General features: G+C 40.9%; 1 protein-coding gene across 4 annotated transcripts in view; it reads right to left on the bottom strand.

Moving 5' to 3' along the window:
- LOC148031756 (uncharacterized) overlaps window positions 1–19,357 on the bottom strand; it is an 84,689-nt gene extending 65,332 nt beyond the window's left edge. For 2 of the 4 annotated variants that reach the window (XR_015691946.1, XM_087685408.1), the window contains exon 1: window positions 19,035–19,357. Coding sequence is in view for 3 of the 4 variants with exons in the window: in XM_087685408.1 (XP_087541534.1) it covers window positions 19,035–19,178 (144 nt within the window). In the remaining variant the exon portion in view is untranslated. The remainder of the gene's footprint in view (window positions 1–19,034) is intronic. The other 2 variants (XM_087685409.1, XM_087685407.1) reach the window with 2 other exon arrangements.
- Between the last annotated feature and the right edge of the window lie 1,187 nt (window positions 19,358–20,544).

The raw sequence follows: 20,544 nt of genomic DNA, 5'->3' as shown, positions 1-20,544 counted from the left end.
GCCATGGAAATGGCACACTCTATGCTGTTCGCAACAGAGCTTCATGAGCGCCTTTGGGTCGAGGTTGTTAACACTTCGGTGTACATCCTCAACTGGTGCCCCACTGCGGCTCTTCTTCAGAAGACCACGTATGAGGCATTTTTTGGCTCTCCGTTTGTCATTTCCCGCTTCATTGCGCGGTTGACATCTTTCCAATTGCTTCTTGCACTAGCCGCTCACCACGGTTGGCCAATATATCAAATGGATGTCAAGAGTACCAACCTGAATCGTTTTTTCATGGAGGAAGTCTATGTGAAGCAGCCACCGGGCTTTCCTTTAGGATACCCGAGAGATAAGGTGTTCCGCTTGCAAAAAGCCCTTTATGGATTAAAGGAAGCACCGCGATCTTGGTTCCATAGGATGGATGAGTTTTTACAGTCTCATGGATACCATTCTACCCCTTGTGACCCAAACTTATATGTTCGATCCACTACAGAGGGGATCAGCTATATCCTACTATCCGAACTTATATGTTTGATCCACTACAGAGGGGATCAGCTATATCCTACTATACGTTGACGACTTACTTATCACATGCTCGGATTCTACTACCCTAGCAGACATCAAGGCAAAGCTTAGTGCTACTTTCAAGATGACAAATCTTGGTTTGTTGTCTTATTTTTTGGGGATGGAGATAGTTCGTTCTGGGGGATGCATTTTTGTATCATAGCAGAAGTACGCACTTCAGCTAGTGGAACAGCACACTTCAGATCAGACATGGCCAGTGGCCACGCCTCTTGATCCTATTGTCGACTCGTCAAAGAATACCCTAGGATGTCCCTTCAATACACACACCTATTGCTTTGTTGTAGGAAAACTTCTTTGGTTAATTCATACTAGGCCGGATTTAGCTTACTCAGTCAATATTTCATAGCGCCTAAGATGTCACATTGGATTGCATGTCTTCGTGTGTTGCGTTATTTACGGTGTAATTATTATGGCCTAACATATGGTTCAAGTTTATGTTTGCAGGGGTACACTAATTCTAATTGGACAGCACGTCCCAACACCCGACGTTCTCGTGGCGGCTACCTCTTTACCTTGGGTACAGCTCCCATTTCTTGGTCAAGCCGTAAGCAAGAGAGGCTGAGTACTGGGCTCTCTTCGATGGCACTACTGAGGCCATCTACCTGAGGAGTTTACTGGCAGCACTTCATTTCCCATGCGACTCTCCCACCGTTTTCTACTGCGACAACCAGAGTGTCATTGCCCTTGCAGGCAATCCGATCATTACACCACGGACGCGGCATGTGGGAGTCCAATTCCATTTTTCCAAAGAGAAGGTTGAGCTAGGCACCATCCACCTAGAGTTTGTGCCTACATCCGACAATTTTGCAAATATTTTGACCAAAGCAATCAACTGGCCGGTTCTTTAGTACATGTTACCTAGGATCGGTTTGGGTACACCCTCCCCTACCTCTTCAGCTTGATGGGGAAAGGGTGTTTCCCTCTTGATTTCCCTTCCAGTTTGAGAGGGGACAGCTTCTACTCTTGATAGTGACCGTGATGATGCTTATAGTTTTTTAGGCATTCATTCATTTATTGCATTATGGAAATTTGTAACTTCATCTGCCCTATCAAGATGATATGATTGTAAAAGGGCACTTGGGCAAGTGAACAATTCCCCCCTGCGAGAGCACTGTCCAAGTGGCATCATTGCATTGCATCTTGCGTTGCCATGACATCTTGCATGACCCTTTGCATTACCCCATACATTGGCATTCAGTTCACCTAAACATGCATCTGTGGCATTTATCCATTTTCGGTTTTTTGGAATAGTCGACTCTGAATCCACCATATTCGTAGCATTATCCATGGCAGTCTCCAAGGCAATTTTTTCTTAGCTTGCTTGCTTGCTTTGATTGTCTTGCTTGCTATACCCACAGCTATTTTCCTTCTTCATCGACAGCCAAAAATAGTAGGGATAGTGTGCTTGTTTTGTGAGGTCTTGGGTCTGACCATCCTTTATCATTCTCCCGTTTAGGGCACGAATACTCAATAGGTCGAAAACTGATTTGAACCCACACTTAAAATGCTAAACCTATCAAATTCCCAAATTCAACCAAAAAAAAAGCAATCCATAACTGATTCTATCCGCCTTTGAAGGGCTTGGTAGACCACTGGGCCACCGACATATACCCTTTGTGTCATAACTCTATAGAAACAAAATTTGTATCCTTTTTCATTAATTTGTCTATATAATGTTTTATTAAATTTGTTTCCTTTGCACTAATTGGATATAAAGAAAAGTGCATTGGAGCTGGCCACTGATGAGTGGTCACAGGTTATGATAGACCCACGCGGTGGGTTAGAGAAAAGATAGTTCACACTTCCACCTATATGGCCCGATTAGGCGCCTGTGACCAGAACTCACGCATATCAGGGTTAGACTCGCACACAAAAAGGATTGATGCCTTGAAGTGTGGGCTAGATCCACCAGAACAGACAGTTACAATCAACAAGATGGCATGATCATGAAATGCTTGTATAATGTGCATGTGTGGACTGAAAGCTTGAAATGCACATTTCTTTGCATAGGAAAGCCACATGAAGATTCTGATACCGTTTTTGCGATGTACACGAAAAAAGCTTTCATATGACACCCATATTTGGGGGGTCCCTAAATTTTAGGAGCCTCGAATTAGCCTAAAAATGCTAGTCCTAAAAAATAGGGATGTCATTCTAAAAATAATAAATTCTGTACTCTGACTGTGCTTACTAAATTTGGTTGTTTCTATTCTTGACAGTATTCAACCCAAAAAGGAAGGCCATAGAGAAGAGACAAGTGTCAAGACACTTGTCACACAAGTTTCCAAGTGTCCCACCACTTGTCACATCTCATGACATGTGGCTGGACACTTGTCTTGTGCTACTCCACTTTCCCCTTTTGTACTAGCTCTTCCCTCTCTTATAAATAAGAGCTCGTTTTTCTTCATTCAGCATCATTTTTCTTTGTTGTAAACTCATGTACAGCACCCACAGATAGCCAGAAACTGGCCCCCTTCCTCCATATTCCCTCTTCTATCACTGCTGTTTTACAGGACAGCAAGCCTGTAAATTCATTACAACACCTCCTTCTCAAGCTCTTTCTTCCATTTTAGCAACAAGAAGCAAGCCCTATCCATATACTGCTGTTCAACGATGGAGAAAGGCTGATTTCCCCTCTTTCTTCTCTCATACTGTAAAGAAATCAATTCTTATCATTGCATAATAGATAATGCATGTGTGTTTGTACATCTTTGCATGATCTTGTGAGAGTGAGAATTACTTCTCCTCACTCTCAAGTTGATTGTAACTGAGCTCTTCCCTAAGGAACTTGGGTTGAGCAAAAATACATTCCTTCAGGGGGGGTTGCCCATCTTCAACCCTCAATCTTGTCTCCGTTACTTTTACATTTTTATGGCTGTAATTTTGTGAGTAATTTTCATTTTCAGCTTTAAGTGTTCATTCTCTTTTATATTAAATCTCGAAAACAAGCGAATATCATAATTGTTAAGCATACTACGTTGTTCGGGGCATTTACACTTTGTCCAATGCCCTGTCCTCTCTAGGGTGATCACTTCAGCTCCCTTGGTAAGATAACCATCGCCTCTATAGTCTTAGTAGGCCATTGAACAGCCAACGCGCACCCTTTGTCTGATGCTCTGACTGCTTTGGGATGGGACGCCTTGGGATAAAATATCTTTCTCATGGCACCGTTGTTGGGCCTAAGAGGAGGTGTTGAGCTAAAAATGCATTAGCTTTACTTAAACAGCCCCAAAACTTGCTTAATTAATGAAGAAACCTAGTTTATTTAAAAGAAACGTGATCCTAGAGAGTTTCTGTGTCCCATAAGCACAAATCCACTTCGGAGGGCCCAAACTTTCAATAAATACGTATGCTGCTCTCCATTTAGTCAACAATCCCGTTTTTGCAGATTTCAGGTGTTTCAGCTTGCTGCCCACACCCCATTTGCAGAGGACATATCAGCCGAAGCTATCCATTGCTATCCACATCAGTTGGCGCCTGATTTCCAGTCCTCTTCACGCAGTTTAGAGCTGATCCCAGCCAGGAGACTGTTGTTCCAGCACAGACCTGCTGCCATACAGCCTGCCACATCATCATAGCCCTGCATTTTCTTCCTACAGGCTGTCGCCCAATTGTCTTGCCTGTCAACTGGCAATTTTCTCTCAAGCTGATCCCAGCCAGCAGGCGACTGCTGTTCCAGCACAGACCTGCTGCCGTACAGCCTGCCACATCATCGCAGCCCTGCGTTTGCTTCCTGAGCTGTCACCCAGCTGTCATGCCTGTCAACTGGCAATTTTCTCTCTCCTGCAGACTGTCTTGCCTACGTTTTTAGTCTCTCTCTCCTACAGCCTGCCTTTTCAGTCTTTCTCTCTCCTCATTGCCGTCTCCATTAGATCCAACTTCTCACTGCTACGTTTATTGGTATTCGACATCCGGAGGCTACCTTGCTGCGATTCGGGATTCATTCAAAGTACAACACACTCTCCAGCTCATTACCCCTACCCTGATCCTTGAGATACAAGAGTTCGAGGTTCAGTATTCATTCACTGCATAGTGTGTTTGCTGCATGAGCATTGTATATTCAACAGTTACATCACTTTAGTTATTTTCTGTGTTCATTGTCTCTGAGTTACCCTAACTCTAACTGAGTTCTTTTATCAGTCTGTGCTTTGTCATATGATTGTTATTTGTGTTCGTGTATCAAAGTATTTCTTTCATGTACATTTGCAAGGCATGTATGGGATACATGGATGGTATGCAATGTACATTTGTCAGTGATACAAGAGAAGTGCAATTGCATAAGTTACATGTGGTTTGCAACTCATATATGCTTTGCATGAGGATCATGTGATACATCATAGCTATGAGGCACTAGTTAGTTCATACATTACAATTCCTTGGTGGGTCAGAACAAAGTTGGGTCTTCGCATGTGGATGCATCCGTAATGGATATATAGTGGTTATGATTCATGTGAGTGGATTGAAATTGGTTTAAGTGATTGCAATTTCACATGCAAAGGGCATGAGCATGGATAAGCAATAGGTACGCATGTTGTTTAACTATGATGCCAGCATGTATTTCCAATAATGGCAACAAATGCTTCAACACATTACAATGCAATCAAGGATGATTGCAAGGATTTGAAGTGGGTAGTCTATCACGAGGACATGAAATTTTATTGCTTTGCTTAGCATTTGATTAAAAGTTAATCAAATGTGCTAATGAGACTTGCACATCTGAGATGCAAGTTAATTATTTCACAATGTGGGACCCAGGACCCCAAAAAAATATCAGTTGATGCCAAAAGCAAAAGTTGCAATAAGTTAAGTTTGACAAGTACTAGGTGGTACCTAGTGTCAGATTTTGGCCTAGACCAAATTATTGGCCACTATTGTTAGTGGTAACATTAGAGACTAGCATTAATTAATTAATTAATTCCAGTCTAAGAGTCAATAACTGCTCACGGATACTTGGAAGACAATTTTCCCTAGCCAATTTAATTACCGTTTGGTGGAATTATTTTTTTAGGTTCAGGGAGTGAGTTTTTCTATCTCATCATCAAGAGTATGCAAGTACGCACGACTCCCAAATACTCTAAAGTGGAAAAACTATAGGCTGAGAGTTAAAGAATGCCTCATACAGAGTCTACTAAGAAATAGCTATAGTTCGACACCAGTTGAGAACGTATACCAAAGTGTTAACAACCTCAATCCAAAGGTGCTTAGAGAGCTCTACTGCAAATAGCATAGAGCGTAGCGTGCCATGTTCATGATGATCCAATTCCTACACTCTACAACTCCATTCTGAGAGAGGGAGTTGATAAAGATAAGCTAGCGAGAGATGCCATGCTCCTGTACAAACTTGAAATACTCATGAAAGGTAAACTCGTCACCGCTATCACTCCTCGTGCATCCTACATAACAACCAACCTCATTATGAACCACTAGTACCCAAGCAAAGAAATATATGAATACATGACTTACGCTTCAGAAAGTATACCCACATCTATCTAGAATGATCATCCACTATCAAAAAGAAATACAATGCACCGTTCAAGGTAGTAGCAAATATTGACCCACAAAGATCAACATGAATCAATCTAAGACATGCCTCAACTCTATGTGTGGACTACTGAGAAAATGGGATAATGGGATACGATGCTTATTCCCGAGTTGAGATGCTTTACCAATATCTCAAGATAGCTTCAAGTGCAAAAAAGAGAAAGTAGAATCAAAAGAATGGAAAGTATGAGACTATGTACCTAGCATAGAAGTAAATGAGGGTGGAGATATGAATGGCGTAAATGAAAGAGGTAGAGAAGTAAATGGTGTGGATATAGATGAAATAGAGATGAATGGTTTGTATCTGAATAATACAAAAAAGCTCATGCAACAAACACACGATGCAATATATCGATATATTCTCCACTTGAATTTGACTGAAAACAGCTTCAACCATGTTGAATCCAAGTCTTGGAGCTTCCAATTTCTAGCACACTTCCCAAGGTTGCTACTAAACTCTAATTCTGCGGCAAATTAGGATTTACAACAGAGAAATCTAAAAGTCTCAGCCTCTGGTGATCTCAATGTTGTAGTCTTCGGAGCAAGGCTATAGAAAGATTGGGAGATGAGAGAGAATGTTGAGGAGAGAGAAAATTCAAACTTTCTTCTCGAAGAACTCAAGAAAATCAGTCATTTACTGCTGTTGTCCTGTCTCAACAGCCCTTCGGTGTTGTCACCTGCTGTTGATTAGTCTTCTCCTACCCTTGGCTACCTCAAAAGGTCCTCCAATAGCTAGAAATCAAACCAGCAACATCTCCTTTCTCTATCTTGCAAGCTGAATATACTAAAATGCCTCTCTCCAGTCTATAAAGACGTTTTTCAGTCTTGCATGGACACTTTTGATGAGTGGCAACCTTTCCAAATGGTTTTTCTAGCATTATCCATAATTAAATATCAATTTTCAATCTTTAAATACTAAAAATTAATCTAATAATTTTTTCAGTGCCCTGAAAACTAATCTGACTGGCCAATAATTAAATTGGCGAGGCAACTCCCATTCCCGAGTGTCTTTGCGTTATCTTTGACCATTAGATTGACATTAGGTACCATTAAACGCCACTTCTCTAGTGTCACCAACAACTAACACTTATGGCCAAATGAATGACCCAAGTTAACAACTGGTACCAAATACCACCAAGTGCTTGTGCGGTATCACTTATAGTAACTTTTGTCTTTTGACATCTCATGATTTCCTCGAGTCCAAGGCTTGTAAATTTACTCTAACCCCAGTCACACCTCACATGTGCAACATTTACTTAACCATGTGATTAAAAATTAATCCATGTGTAAAGTGGGGTTTCAAAAATACATATCCTCATGACAGCCCTCCCCCTTAAAATCCTTACAATTGTCCTTGATTGCACTGCCACATACATCAAAAGCAAAATAGTGGATTGGAATTTTCACAAGGCATCATAGTTCATAGAACATTGCGCACTGTTGCTCAACCATTCCATATGCCAAACACATCCTTAAAATTACGAGTCAATCATAACATAACATAAGACTCACAAAGAATCTTAAAAAAATTGCCGGATTATCATGTGACATGTCTATTTTTCATGAGCTCAACTCATCTGGCAAAACCAACGCATAGCATAGCATAACCAAGTATAAACCATGGCTAAAACATCAATGGCATCATACCATATGCTGTTGTCCATGGAACCAAATGTAAACCATTAAAAACTGAGCATAATCTGATCATAAACTCATCACTTGCTAATCTGAGAACTAATCACAAACTATTGCAAATGTGTGTAATCACAAACTCATTGAAAAACTGACTAGCAATCAATGCAAAACCGATACAGACCTGATCCCAAAAGTGACCATAAACGGTTCTCAAGCTAATCAAAAATTGAGCTGAAATTGATCAAAAGTTTTATCTCAAAATTGAGGAAAATTTCATGCCAAATTGATCATAAGTTGACACAAAAGTATAGTTTCAGTGCCCGGGTGAAACTCATACTCATTTGCATATATCTCACAGTGACTAGTACACTAAGTAGTGACCTCATGGCAAACATACTGTCAACGAAGTACCTTGGATGCATGTTAAATACATCCAAGATCCACTACATACGAGAGTTGTCTATAACTGGAGGAGTGGAAGTGCTACCTTCCCCTTGAGCATCAGGTAATACTCCGAACCCTTGCTCTGTTAAACTTAACGGAGCCCGAACTAAAGTTTAGGGTTTCTTAACAAAACCAGCTCCGAAACACCTGATGCAGAGGGAGAGCTGCTACCTGTCGTTGGCTAATAGAGAGTCAAATGCAAGGAGGAGGAGACACTTTGTGGACTACCGATGGCAAATGGACCAAACATAGCACAAGACTAAGAACCTGCATAAACAAGATAAGGCTAAATGGTGGGCAATCTATCTATTTATAGATGTTGAAGGGTGTCCCAAAATTTTAGGGTTTTGGGGGACCACTTGAGCTCTCACAAACCGCGTATCACTTTTACATTTTTTATTAATTCAACATATTTGGGACTGTTTACAGATGCTAATCAACTATAAAGCATGTTCTAGCTCAACATCCCCTCTCACACCCAAATTGAGCCTAAAAGGGAAACTTGTAATGTTTATCCCAAGGCATCCCACCCCAAAGAAACTAGGGCATCAAACAAAGGGTGCACATCAGCTACCTAGTGGCCTACCAATACCACAAAGGCGATGGTTATCTTACCAAGGAAGTCAAAGTAGTCATCCCAAAGAGGATAGGCCCTTGGCCAAAGGGTGCTCGTCGGGTGCCCAGTACAATACAAGTTTACCCATCAGCTCAAGGATGTCGATGATGAGGGAAAGGTAATGAAGTATCATGTGAAGAAGGATAGTGATGTAATCCACAAATGGAAACACCTTAGGATCCATCCAATGATGCTTTATACAATAGGATGCATAGTATGCTACATACTAAAAAATGCTTATGCAACAGGTGCCACTTGGACAATGTCCCTCGTGGGCAAATTGTTCACTTGCCCAAGCGCCCTAGTACAAAGATAATGAAATCATGCAATGCATAGGTTAATGTACAATAGGAAGGGGAAGGCCGATTTCGAAGACAAGTACCGAAACTTGTAGAATACCAAGAAAGATAGGAACCCTCTCTCAACCTGGATATTGATGCCGAAGAAGAAAGAGGAACCTAAGGATGTCAGTCTTCGTGTGGTGCCTAGAACCATGTAGATAAAGATGATGAAGCATCCCTACTAGAAGAGCAAGGATAGAAGACACCGCCATGACAGCATCAAGAGAGATGTTGCACAATCCACTGCAAAAGGGGAAGCCTCATGCTGGTAGAAGAGTAAAACTCCAAGTAGATGGAACCATAAAAGGAACAGCACATAGCTCCTATCTCTAGCTCAAGAAGGACTAGTCCAAACCTACATGTTAGCCTTGCACTAAAATATAAAACCCTGCAAAAGAGATCAAAATGTACAAGCTCAAAGGTAAGTAGTGAGATGCTTCAAAAAGTAAAACTAAAAGCAAGGAAAACAAAGCTAAATGCAATACAAAGAGTATGCAAGTATGCAATGAAAGTCTAAAAAGGGAAAGGCTGAGTGTATGACCACCATCACGAACGGCGAGGTGGAGAATTGGTACTAAAAGATGCAATGGATATCCTAGGAATGAATGCGTAAAGTGCAATAGATGAGCCACTAGCAAAACAATCAACTAAGTGAAAGATATAGGCTACTGAAGCTATTCGTGTGTCACATGTCTAATAGCCACTAGGACAGATGGAGCAGATGATGCAGCAACGGAAGGCATAGCCCCACTGGGCTAGCCAACCAGAGTGGAGGCAACTACAACAACCTACTATAGTTTCCTAGGTGGGAGACCCTAAACCTTGGTACGATACTTCTCGTCCACATAGCCGACCTCTGGAAATGTGTTAAAAATCTGTTTTTCTTAGGAATTTGTTGCCAAAGAGGTCGAGTTTCTTTGGTTCTGTCAAAGAACGAGGTGTCACCCTTGTTTTGGCTTGCCTTCGCATCTTGTGAGTTCTTGCTACTATTGATTTTCCCTCCTAAAGAAGAGGCAATCAACTCTCACCCCTCAAAGTAAGGCAGTATAGAGGCTTTCTTGTGGACTTGATCGTGCAGTCTTGCTTGACAATCTAGGTGGTGAGATAATATATTGGTCCCTAGATAAAATGGAAGCATTTGTCAAGCAATTTGTTCAAAAAAGAACATGACCTGATCATCATCTCACTTCGAAGAGCCAATAGTGGCAGTCTCGGCGAATAATCACTGATATTCGGTCAACTTGGCTTTCAAATCATCCCCTTCCTTAATGGAAAACTCTTGAAGCTCAAAATCGAGGTTGATACATGGAGTGTGATCTCGTACCACATAGCGGTCAATGAGATGACTCCAACACTTAGATACAAGGGAAAAATGTTATACTTCAGAGTGGAATTCAAGAAGTAAACCTATATTAACTCAACATTGGCTGTGGCATTGCAGGCTCTCCCTTGACAAATGTGGTCAAGGTGAGCTAATCGAGGATTCAACATAGGCTCAGTACCAACAACAAGGTCCCAAAGAATGTGGACCGCCGTAGCCATTGCCTCGAAACACAGAAACTCAAGTATCTATCGATGCTCCATTATGGTGCGTGCCATCTCAATCACACTTCGGTTCTTCTGCTCCAAAATGCCATTCTCTTGAGGAGTGTTGGTATTAGCAAACTCCTGATGAATGCCTTTATCTGCACAAAAACGAGTAAGCTCATTAGAAACAAATTCACAACCCTTGTTTAATCGCAAGGTCTTCAATCTCTGGCCCGATTAGTTCTCCTCAAAGAGAAGACAATCCTTGAAGTGGAGAAAGCCTCGGACTTCAGCATCAAGAAGTAGGCCCATGTCATCCTACCATAGTCATCTACGATCAACATGAAGTACAAGCTCCTTCAAGGACTCATTCATCATTGATTGGGCCACAAAGATCCGTAGATACAAGCTCCATAGGTGAAGTAGACCACCTCGAAGCTTTGTTGAGAATCGCATCCCTATGCTGCTTCCCACAAATGCAGGAGACACATAGCTACTTGCTCACCACTATGTCCGGCAAACCTCAAACGAGCGATCCTTGAGATGCCTTTCGAAGATACTCATAGTTCAAGTGGCCAAACCGAGCATGCCATAGCTCGGACTGTGTCTGAGAGGTAAGAAGAAAAGAGTTAAGAGCGAAAAAAGACTTCAATTTGTGGATGCCATTCTCCTCGTACCCTGACGAGAAAACCTTCCTCGATTCATGATCAAGAACTCGAACAGCATCACTGTCAAACTCCACCAAGAGACCAAGAGAACAAATCTTATGTACCGAAAGTAAATGATACTCTAAACCTAGCACATGCAACACCTCAAAAGTGTGGGTACCACCACGTCCATCTAGAATCAGTTGCATCTCACCCCATACAGCAATAAACACAGAAGAGCTATCTCCTATGAGAATCTGCCCACGCGAGGCTTGCAAATAGGCAACACCTACTGTCGAAGGAGTCATGTGCCGTGAGACACCACTGTCCACAATCCACTCTCAAGCCTAGGAAGCTGTCATCACAGCATCAAAAGTCTTTAGTGTAGAGTCCTCAATGACCGCTAAGTGTAGAAAAGGACCTGATGAGGGTGCAACCACTGCTCCAAAATCCTTCGTGTCCTTCTTCTTGGTGTCCTTCTTGTCCTTGTCAGGGCAATCCTTCTTCCAATGGTCGGTCTTACCACAAATATGGCATGTTGATTCTCTCTCTTTATCCTTCTTAGATTTGTTGTCCTCCTTCTTCTTTTGGTCCTTCCCCTTCTTTTGAGAGGCTTGACCAATCAATGCCTCCGATTTGGAAGCATTCTGTCCCTTCAATTGTTCCTCTTGGTCCAAGACCATAGGAACTAACTCTTCCCAACGAAGAGTCGACTCCCGCCCTGAAGCAATAAGAGCAGAATAAAAAGTACCAAATCATGGCAATAATTGGGACAATAAAGTGATCGCCATGTCTTCAAAGGAAATGGGCTTCCCTGCATTTTGAACCTGCATTTGAAGTTGTCGAAGCTTGTTGATGTGTTCCCAAAGCGAAGAAGACTTATTCACTGCTAGCTCCCAAGCTTGGGGGTGAGCTCGTTTGGTTTTATGACTAGAAGGCGAGTTTGATGTCCAGTCCCTTTCAATGTGAGTATGGCTTTTGTTGTGCCTTGTGTGCAAGTTGGGTCCTATGGGGAAGTTTCATTATCATTCCATGTTCTATGTAACTGATCTTTAAACTCATGTAAATACACATCCAAGCTCTTCTTTCCCATATCTAACTCAAATAACATTTGAAAATTTTAATCCGATCAATGATTACAAAGTGTTTTCAAAAAATAGATTGAAAATCAATCCATGTCACGGCTTGGGATATAGCCTAGGGACACCCACCAAGCATATGCCTTCCCTTGTAACATCATCGAGCTGATAAAAATCAAAATACGTTGTCCATTTGGCTAGCCATGAATGGATGTTCATCTCATAACATTCCTTATTCTCCCTAAAGGGATTGAGTTGAAATTGAAGAGGTAATGTCCTCATGGCTTTGGGCACACACAAACAAGTTGATCAATTGCTGTTGCATTTCCTTGATTTGATCTTGGAGAATTGCCACAAGCGATGAATCTCCATCGGATTTGAAAGAAGAAGAAGCTTTGGATGCTTCCTGTGCATGTGTTTGGGTTTGGGAGAAGCTAGACATGCATCCTCCATGTGTTGAGGTATAGTGGGAATGAGTGCATTGAAAGGAGATACATTGTGATGGTAAGAGCGAATGTATAAGACGAGAGAGAAATAAATATGATATATGTCAAATATCATTGTGCATATATTTTATTATTATTCAACGTGATAGCGGCTTTGCTTTTACTCATTTGTTTAGAAGCATAGTGCTCTTAGATGTTACTCCCTTGACACTTGGCATTAAAACAATAAGTATCACTGCCAAGAAATCACAAGCATTTGCTACATATAGGATCAATAAACAATGATCTTAGTTTAGGTTCGGAACTTTTCTTTATCAGATGATGTGGGGTAGGCCACTATCTTACGACTGTTGTACAAGACAGAAAAAGAAAAGAACAAATCTTGGTATTCAACTTGTTCCAATGAGACTGGGCCTTGGTCAACTCCGCACAAGCACTGAGAGTTTGAACTCATCTCTCACCAAGGGCCGGTTAATCTCCTCTATCACAAGCTCCGCCAAATCATTAGACTTCAATATGGCCAACATCATCACACGCCATATGTGGTAATTGTCACCATCGAGCTTTTGATCTGATAGAAGAGCCGGTAAGACAAGCACCTTCCAGTCCATGATCGCCTAGAATTCCACGTCAGACTCTATAGACATCTTCACCTGCAATGCTTGCACAAACACAAAAGAAACCCTGTCTGACTATGAGAACGCAACCTGCTAGGGCTCTTGTCTCTGTGTCCAAAACCTTCTGCAACCGCCAGAGCCGATGAAAAGGTAAAATCTGCACTTGAAGGCCAAAAACACAGCCTTCTTCCTTCTCTAACAGCAGAAAAACAACAGCAGCTTCAACAAATCTTCTCTTTTCTTGCATGCCCACGCTCGCCTCAGCCTTGTTCTGATGCACAGCTCACCTACTCGCACTTGAACGCTGAAAATGCCACCTTGTGTCGTGCTGAAAACTCCTCTTCAGATAGGTCCACCCTAGGTCAGTCCTTACAATGCTCTGATACCATGTCAGAGTGAAGCAATGCAGAAGCGAATGACAGTGACAAAGAGTGAACAAAGAGAGAAAGAGGCAGTGAAACGCAAAAAATCTGCAATGAAGAATGTTGTATAAGGATGCAGAATTATACAGGGTGCATAGAAAATATCTGCGTATGTCTCCGCCTTGAGAACCTCGATCTCTGTCAACCCCAAGTCTTGTCTCTATCACCAACAAGCTGAAATCTATCAAATATAAGTGTTGAAGTCTACTGGAAAATCAACCTTAAAAAGGTTGAAAAGAATGCCTGAGAAAATGCCCAAAATAGCTAGGTCGGCTACAACTCCAGTCAAACAGTCCGATTGTAGTCACATGGCAAAACTGCCACATGGCACTGTTGACGTGGCAAGAGATGACTCTCAACACATTCAAAGAATGAAAGTATGAAAGATACTTGAAAATTGTGTTCAATGAGCTACAAAAGCATCGTTTAGTAATTAATGACAAGTAGCTTTTTGGGATCATGTTCATATTTCAAGAGATATCTCTATAACTTTACTGAAATAGCATCTCCACTATATGCTTTGCAAAAGAAGGATATATCATTTAAGTGGACAAATATGGAAATTTCAGCTTTTGAGAAGTTAAAGGAAAAGATGACTTTAAATCCAATGCTTATCTTGCCAAATCTAGGAAGTCATTCATAATACAATGTCATACTTAAGGAAACAACATTCGAGTTGTTTTGATGTAGGATGGTCATTTAATGGCCTATAAGACCATATGTTCTCCATGGTGCAAAAAAGAATTTATAGATCTATGAGAAGAAATTGCTAGCTGCAACTCATGCACTTTTGACATGGAAACACTCTCTTAGGGGCTGATTTCATTGTGTGGATTGATCACCAAACACTGCGCCACTCTCTAACTCAAACTAAGTTGTTTGAGAAACGTATAAGATAAGCAAACTTCCTCTCTATGTTTCATTTTCAAATTGTGCACATAGATGGCAAAAAGAATGTAGTGGCTGATGCACTATCTCATAAGTCTTAAGAGTTCAATTGTCAATATGGTTTATCGCACTAAGTTGGATGCCATCAAGGATTAGTATGCTACTAATTCTGATTTTGCTAATGTTTATAATCAGCTATGCAATTGCTAGAGACACGAGTACTATGTACTTAGAGATGGCTTTTTTATGCTGCATGGGTAGATTGTGTCTCACAAAGCAATTGAGGCCAACAATGATGATAGAAAGTCATGCTCCTCCTTATGCAAGGCATAGAGGTATTGATGCTACAATTAAGACAATGGAGCACTTTTTCTATTGACCTACTTTAAGACATGACGTAGAGCAATTTGTCCATAGATGAATTTGGTGTCAGAAGGTCAAGTACGACAAGCGAAAGGTACCAAGCTTATTGCAACCCTTACCTATACTTGATAGGCTCTAGTAGAGCATTGCTATGGATTTTATCTTTAATCTTTGAAGGACTCCTATAAGGAATGATGGGATCTAGACTATTATATGTAGGTTCAATAAGGAAGCTCATGTCAAGAACAATAAGGCTAATCATATGGTACAATTGTCTATGCAATACATATTTAAGTATCATGGTATGCCTAAGTTGATCATGAACATTGAAACCCTCAAATGACTAATTTGATTTGGAAGGGGCTATTTGAAATATGGGTACTACACTGAAATTTTATTCATCCTTCCATCCACAAACAAATGGTCTGTCTAAAGAGAGACTCCACAAACTTGGATCTCTTGACACACTACATATCAAAGCATAAGACACAATGGAAGTAATATCCATCTTTGGTTGAGTTTGCATATAATAATATAGTGCATAATTATACTCATAAGGCTCCATTTGAGATTGTGGAAGATTTTATGCCATCCAAGAATGGACAACCTCGAGTGGAGCAAGGCAAGGATCTTGTTGGGGTTCCAGCCCTTGCATGATGTCCCACAAGTTCTATGAGTCAAAGAAAATGCAAACTTGACTAAGTAGTGTAGTTAGACCTATTAAAACAAGTCTTGCTAGAGAAAGCATGCTTGGTTGATAAGGAGGAAAAACTTTGAGGTGTAGCATCAGAAGGGTAAGGGAACATAGAAAGGGGAATAGGCATGAACGGGCTTAGGGCTTCCATAAGATGCCAAAGGAGGAGGCACTAGAACCTGATAACATTGACCAACTATCTGTCAACTATGGCATAGTTACATAACCAAAAGGTCCACTAGGCATAGCCATGTGGGCAAACGATGGTACCAACTAGTCCACACTTGAAAAGGAAGGTACTTAAGAGGATATTCCATACAAAGAGAATCTTGACAATATATGCGATGGAGAACGAGTCTCCCCCATTGTTGCATCTGCACCACCTCCATGTGAAAACGCAACGATAGGATGTGCCTAAGTTTGAAAAAACCCCCAGTGTGGTGTGAGATTGCACAAGTGGTGTAGTGAATGGTGAAGTGAATGCAAGTATAAATATAGACCAAGATATAGAGGAAGACAAGGTAGAATGAATGGGATTGTAAACTAAGATGTGGATGAAATGGAAGTGAATGGAGATTCGTTTATTTTAGGAAATTGAAAATTAGATGAAGATGGAAATGGTGTTTGAAATGATAATACACCAACTTTATTTTGACTTTGAGAAACAAATCTCAGAGAAAAACTGGAAGGATGGCTAGTACCAAATGAAAATTTTATCCTTCCTACAAAATCAATAGTTCTAAGCACCAAATCTAAAGGGGACTCCTCAACATTACCTTCAAAATATTGTTGGGCTCAATACATGGAAATCAAGTCAAACTTGGCCGCCGATGAAATCTCATAGGGTCTGCATACTCCATAATAGTTAGATGTCTCTCTCCTAATGTCGAAAACTTGCTGGGCAACCTATGGAGCCCATTCTTGCTCAATTTTTCACATAGGATACTCTGGAGACCGAGTGGTGTGGAAGTGTTTGAAGTCATTCTCCCTTTGAAAGTTCCTATTTCTAATGACGACGAGATTTCTTGATCAAAAGCTTAAGTTTCTTCCAAGAGTACTTAGCTCTAACACAAAATACAAACACAATCATACGACAAAGCATAGACTGATAAAACAACTTAGTAGAGTTAGTATAACTCAAAGACAATGAACATAGAAGATAAAAGAATAATGAATAAATAGATCAAATGCCCAATGCAATAAACATATTATGCAAAGTGAATACAAAACCTTGAATCCTCTGCCTGGAAGAAACAAGGCAGAGGGTATGAGTTAGAGAGTGTGCCGTACTTTGTATGGATCCCAAAACAACAGCCCAAATATGATCAACATCTGCAAATGCAAATCTAGAATTTGGATCAAGCTGAACAAAACTAAAGCAGCACAAACTATGGACAGCAGGTTGAAGACTGACTAGATTGCACCTATCTAGAGGACACCAAGCTGGTGATGATGATCAAAAACTGATAAACAACAAGCTAGAAACTGCCATTAATAGCAAAACACAAGTGTAGACTAATCACCTAACAAAAATAGATGGAGGACTAGATGCATGCGCTTTGTTGATGAACAAAAACTCAAACTGTGATATTTGTCGAGAGGGGTGTGGACAACAAAAAAACAAGGTACCAACGATCTGCAATCAAAGATGAAGCTTAGTTGTGGGGAGTCTATCTATTTATAGATAAGTGGATCCTCCCAAATTAGGGTTTAGCTTATGCGAGACATACACTCTCTATGAAAGCAGTCATTTAATGAAACTTTTGGTAATAAACATGTTTTGCAGCTATAATAAGGAGCTAATCAATATATAATGCATTTTCCAACTCAATACCAAGCTTGATCCAACACTCTTCACTTGGAAGCTTGAAAGTTCTCTTACTATCTTATCTAGCTCAAGTCTTCCACACCAACCACAATGCGCCACAAACTAACCTCAAACTATCATAGAGCCCAATCACATCAAGAACACTCAAGTATATCTTGATCTATAAGCACTCTAAGTTATTGATAAGACTCTTCACTACTCCAATATAAGGTGACATCTCTAAGAAAGAAGATGCAATTGCTAAAGATTGATTGTTAATTGTGATCACTGCAATCTCTAATCACAATCATGTCTCAACACAACCACAAACCAAAACATATATAACTCCTTGTTCTTACTTTGCTGGACCACTTCAAAAAGTGTCACTGCATTGCATTAAAAAGTTGCCAACTTATATTTTCACCCAAACACTAAATTAGCTTGCACCTCAACCTTCAACTAATTGCCATGTAGCAGTCCTTATGTCCAGCACAACATCCATAAAGTTGTCACCAATCACCCATGCTACATGGAAGTTGCCTTTCATGCATATCTTGGCTTAGCATACACACCTATATCCACATCACCTACACATCCAAGCAAGTCCATTGGTTGATGTCTCAAACATGTCTCTCCCAAATCAATAGAGTGATCTTGTTCTCTTCTCATAAAGTTCAACAAGGAATTTGTTTAGCTTCATTAGCTTCTTTGAAAGTTTGTTGTGATGTCTCAAACTTCCAGTAGCAAACTTGAGACAATAATTTTTCAAATAAATAAGTCAGATGCCTTGTATGTTTCAGACCAATAAAGTTGGATTCTCAATACCTTTGTAGGGTGCTTGCAAATGCCATTGCATGAATTCAGGCACCACAATGCGCCTCAATCCAATTAATGCCACATAGCGTGGACTCGAGAAAAAGGATACATAACGTAAGTTGATGACAAAAAGCATACAACAAGGTTACTTGGCAGGACTTCCAAGGTTTACCTCTGTACTCAAGACTTAAAGAAGGTTGCCATCATGACCTGAAGAAGGTTGCCATCATGGCCGCAGTTTCTATCTCTTTGGAAAAATGTTGTTCCTACCTTTGTGATTTGCGGGAACTTGTATATCTGTATCAGAGAGAACTAACCTCACCTTTCGATCTCCTATAAATATTTCCCGTGCTCATTATGGTTAGACTTCGCGTGAAACTAAACTCGGTTTTGTATGAACACTGCATGGCCACATGCAAAGTGGTTTCTTTCAAATGCGAGGGCTTTACTTCAGTACTGTCCCCCACATGCTGTGACCAGATTCCTCTTCCAGTCTATGGTTTGCAGCACGGGAATCATGTATTTTCAGCATTCCCTATTGCGATGGCTGTGGGGTGGAAAAGAGAGAGAACAGGATTGCTTACAATGAGAATCTCCTGCGCATCGGAGGGGGACGCGCTTTCGCAGTAGGCCACAAGGCTGTTAACCTCGAACGGGTAGGCCAGGGAGCTGTCCTCCTGAAGGCGCAGTAAGGCCTGATGCAGCCAAGCTCCCGCGTCCGAATACATCACCCCGTAATTCTGGAGTGGTGTCCGAGTGATAGAAGGTTTGATCGTGGAGTTCAAAGGGATCGAGGAGACGACGTCGTGGGAGAGTTGCGTTTAGGTAATCCATTAACAATCCATTCGGAGCTTTTGCTAGTTGACCACGTGGCATCTTAATTCTAGACCTGGCATCATGGCATGTAAAGCGTCTTCTTGGCCACAAAGCCTCTCAAAGCTCCGTGCACTTATTGAACAACATTTGATTTATGTTAGGACACAAATGACACACCGAATCACCACTCATCAAGAGTATGCATCCCGTGCAGTTGCAAGATATACTATGCTTATCTTGTCCATTGAGATATTTGTGATGTCCTCTTCAAGGAAGGGAGAAGCCATGCCCTTTATGAAATAGAAAAGTAGTGATAAGAAATGGAAAATGAGAGAAAGAAATGAATGTAATAGAGAAGTATATATGTAGCAGAGGGGGCACCATTGTGAAGTTGCATCAGTATTTGACAAGTTAGAAAGCCAAAGACACGAAAAAGCACTCAACAAGTTAGAATGCCAGAGACACACAAATAGATTTATTCAGCCAAAGGACCTTTGCAAGGAATAGGCAAGCATATCAAGTTAGGGGGCGAATAACATCTGATGATTAGATCAACCTTGCCTTTGAGTGCATGCACAATGATCTTCATCTAAATGGGCCTCCCTTTAATTAAGGGCATCCATCAATGTAGTTGAATGATTATAAGCTAAAGTAGGTCCCTGCAAAACCAAAATAAGGGCCAAAATGGCCATGCACAATTATTTGCATCTCAACATGCCTCTCTCTTTATGTAGGGGCTTCGATTTATTTACTTGCATAATGATGCACTAAAACATGTTCCACCAAATCCAAAATAAGGTTGCTCATCAACATAATCCTTGGACTTGAAAGTCACCAATGTGGTGGACCTAGTGCAACTATCCTTCGTCAAGGCCAATCAAGGCCCCATGTGACCAAGTGGCTTGCAACACATTGAGATGTCCAAAAACATGATCATGGGCACCATACCCTCACAAATAGGCGACATGGGCCAACTTCTCTACCACCACCTATGGACAACTAGAGAGAGAGAGAGAGAGAGAGAGAGAGAGAGAGAGAGAGAGAGAGAGAGAGAGAGATTATGCCAATGATCATAGTAGTGTAGGAGCAAATGAAAAGGAAGCTCAATGAACAAGTCTCACACAAGGAAAGGTGTGGAATGCTTTTATTGCAACAAGAAGGGTCACATTTTTTAAAAATAGCTTTAAATGGAAGGGCAAGAACAAAGGTAGGCAAAAGAGTGATGAAGCTAACAAAAAGAAGGAAGAACCAAAGATAAAGTTTAAGGAAGTAAATACC

Source organism: Lygodium microphyllum, chromosome 9 (assembly GCF_053477565.2).
Source record: "Lygodium microphyllum isolate KBCC chromosome 9, Lygodium_microphyllum_v1.1.10, whole genome shotgun sequence".
Lineage (NCBI taxonomy): Eukaryota > Viridiplantae > Streptophyta > Polypodiopsida > Schizaeales > Lygodiaceae > Lygodium > Lygodium microphyllum.
This window is presented reverse-complemented; position numbering and strand designations above follow the sequence as displayed.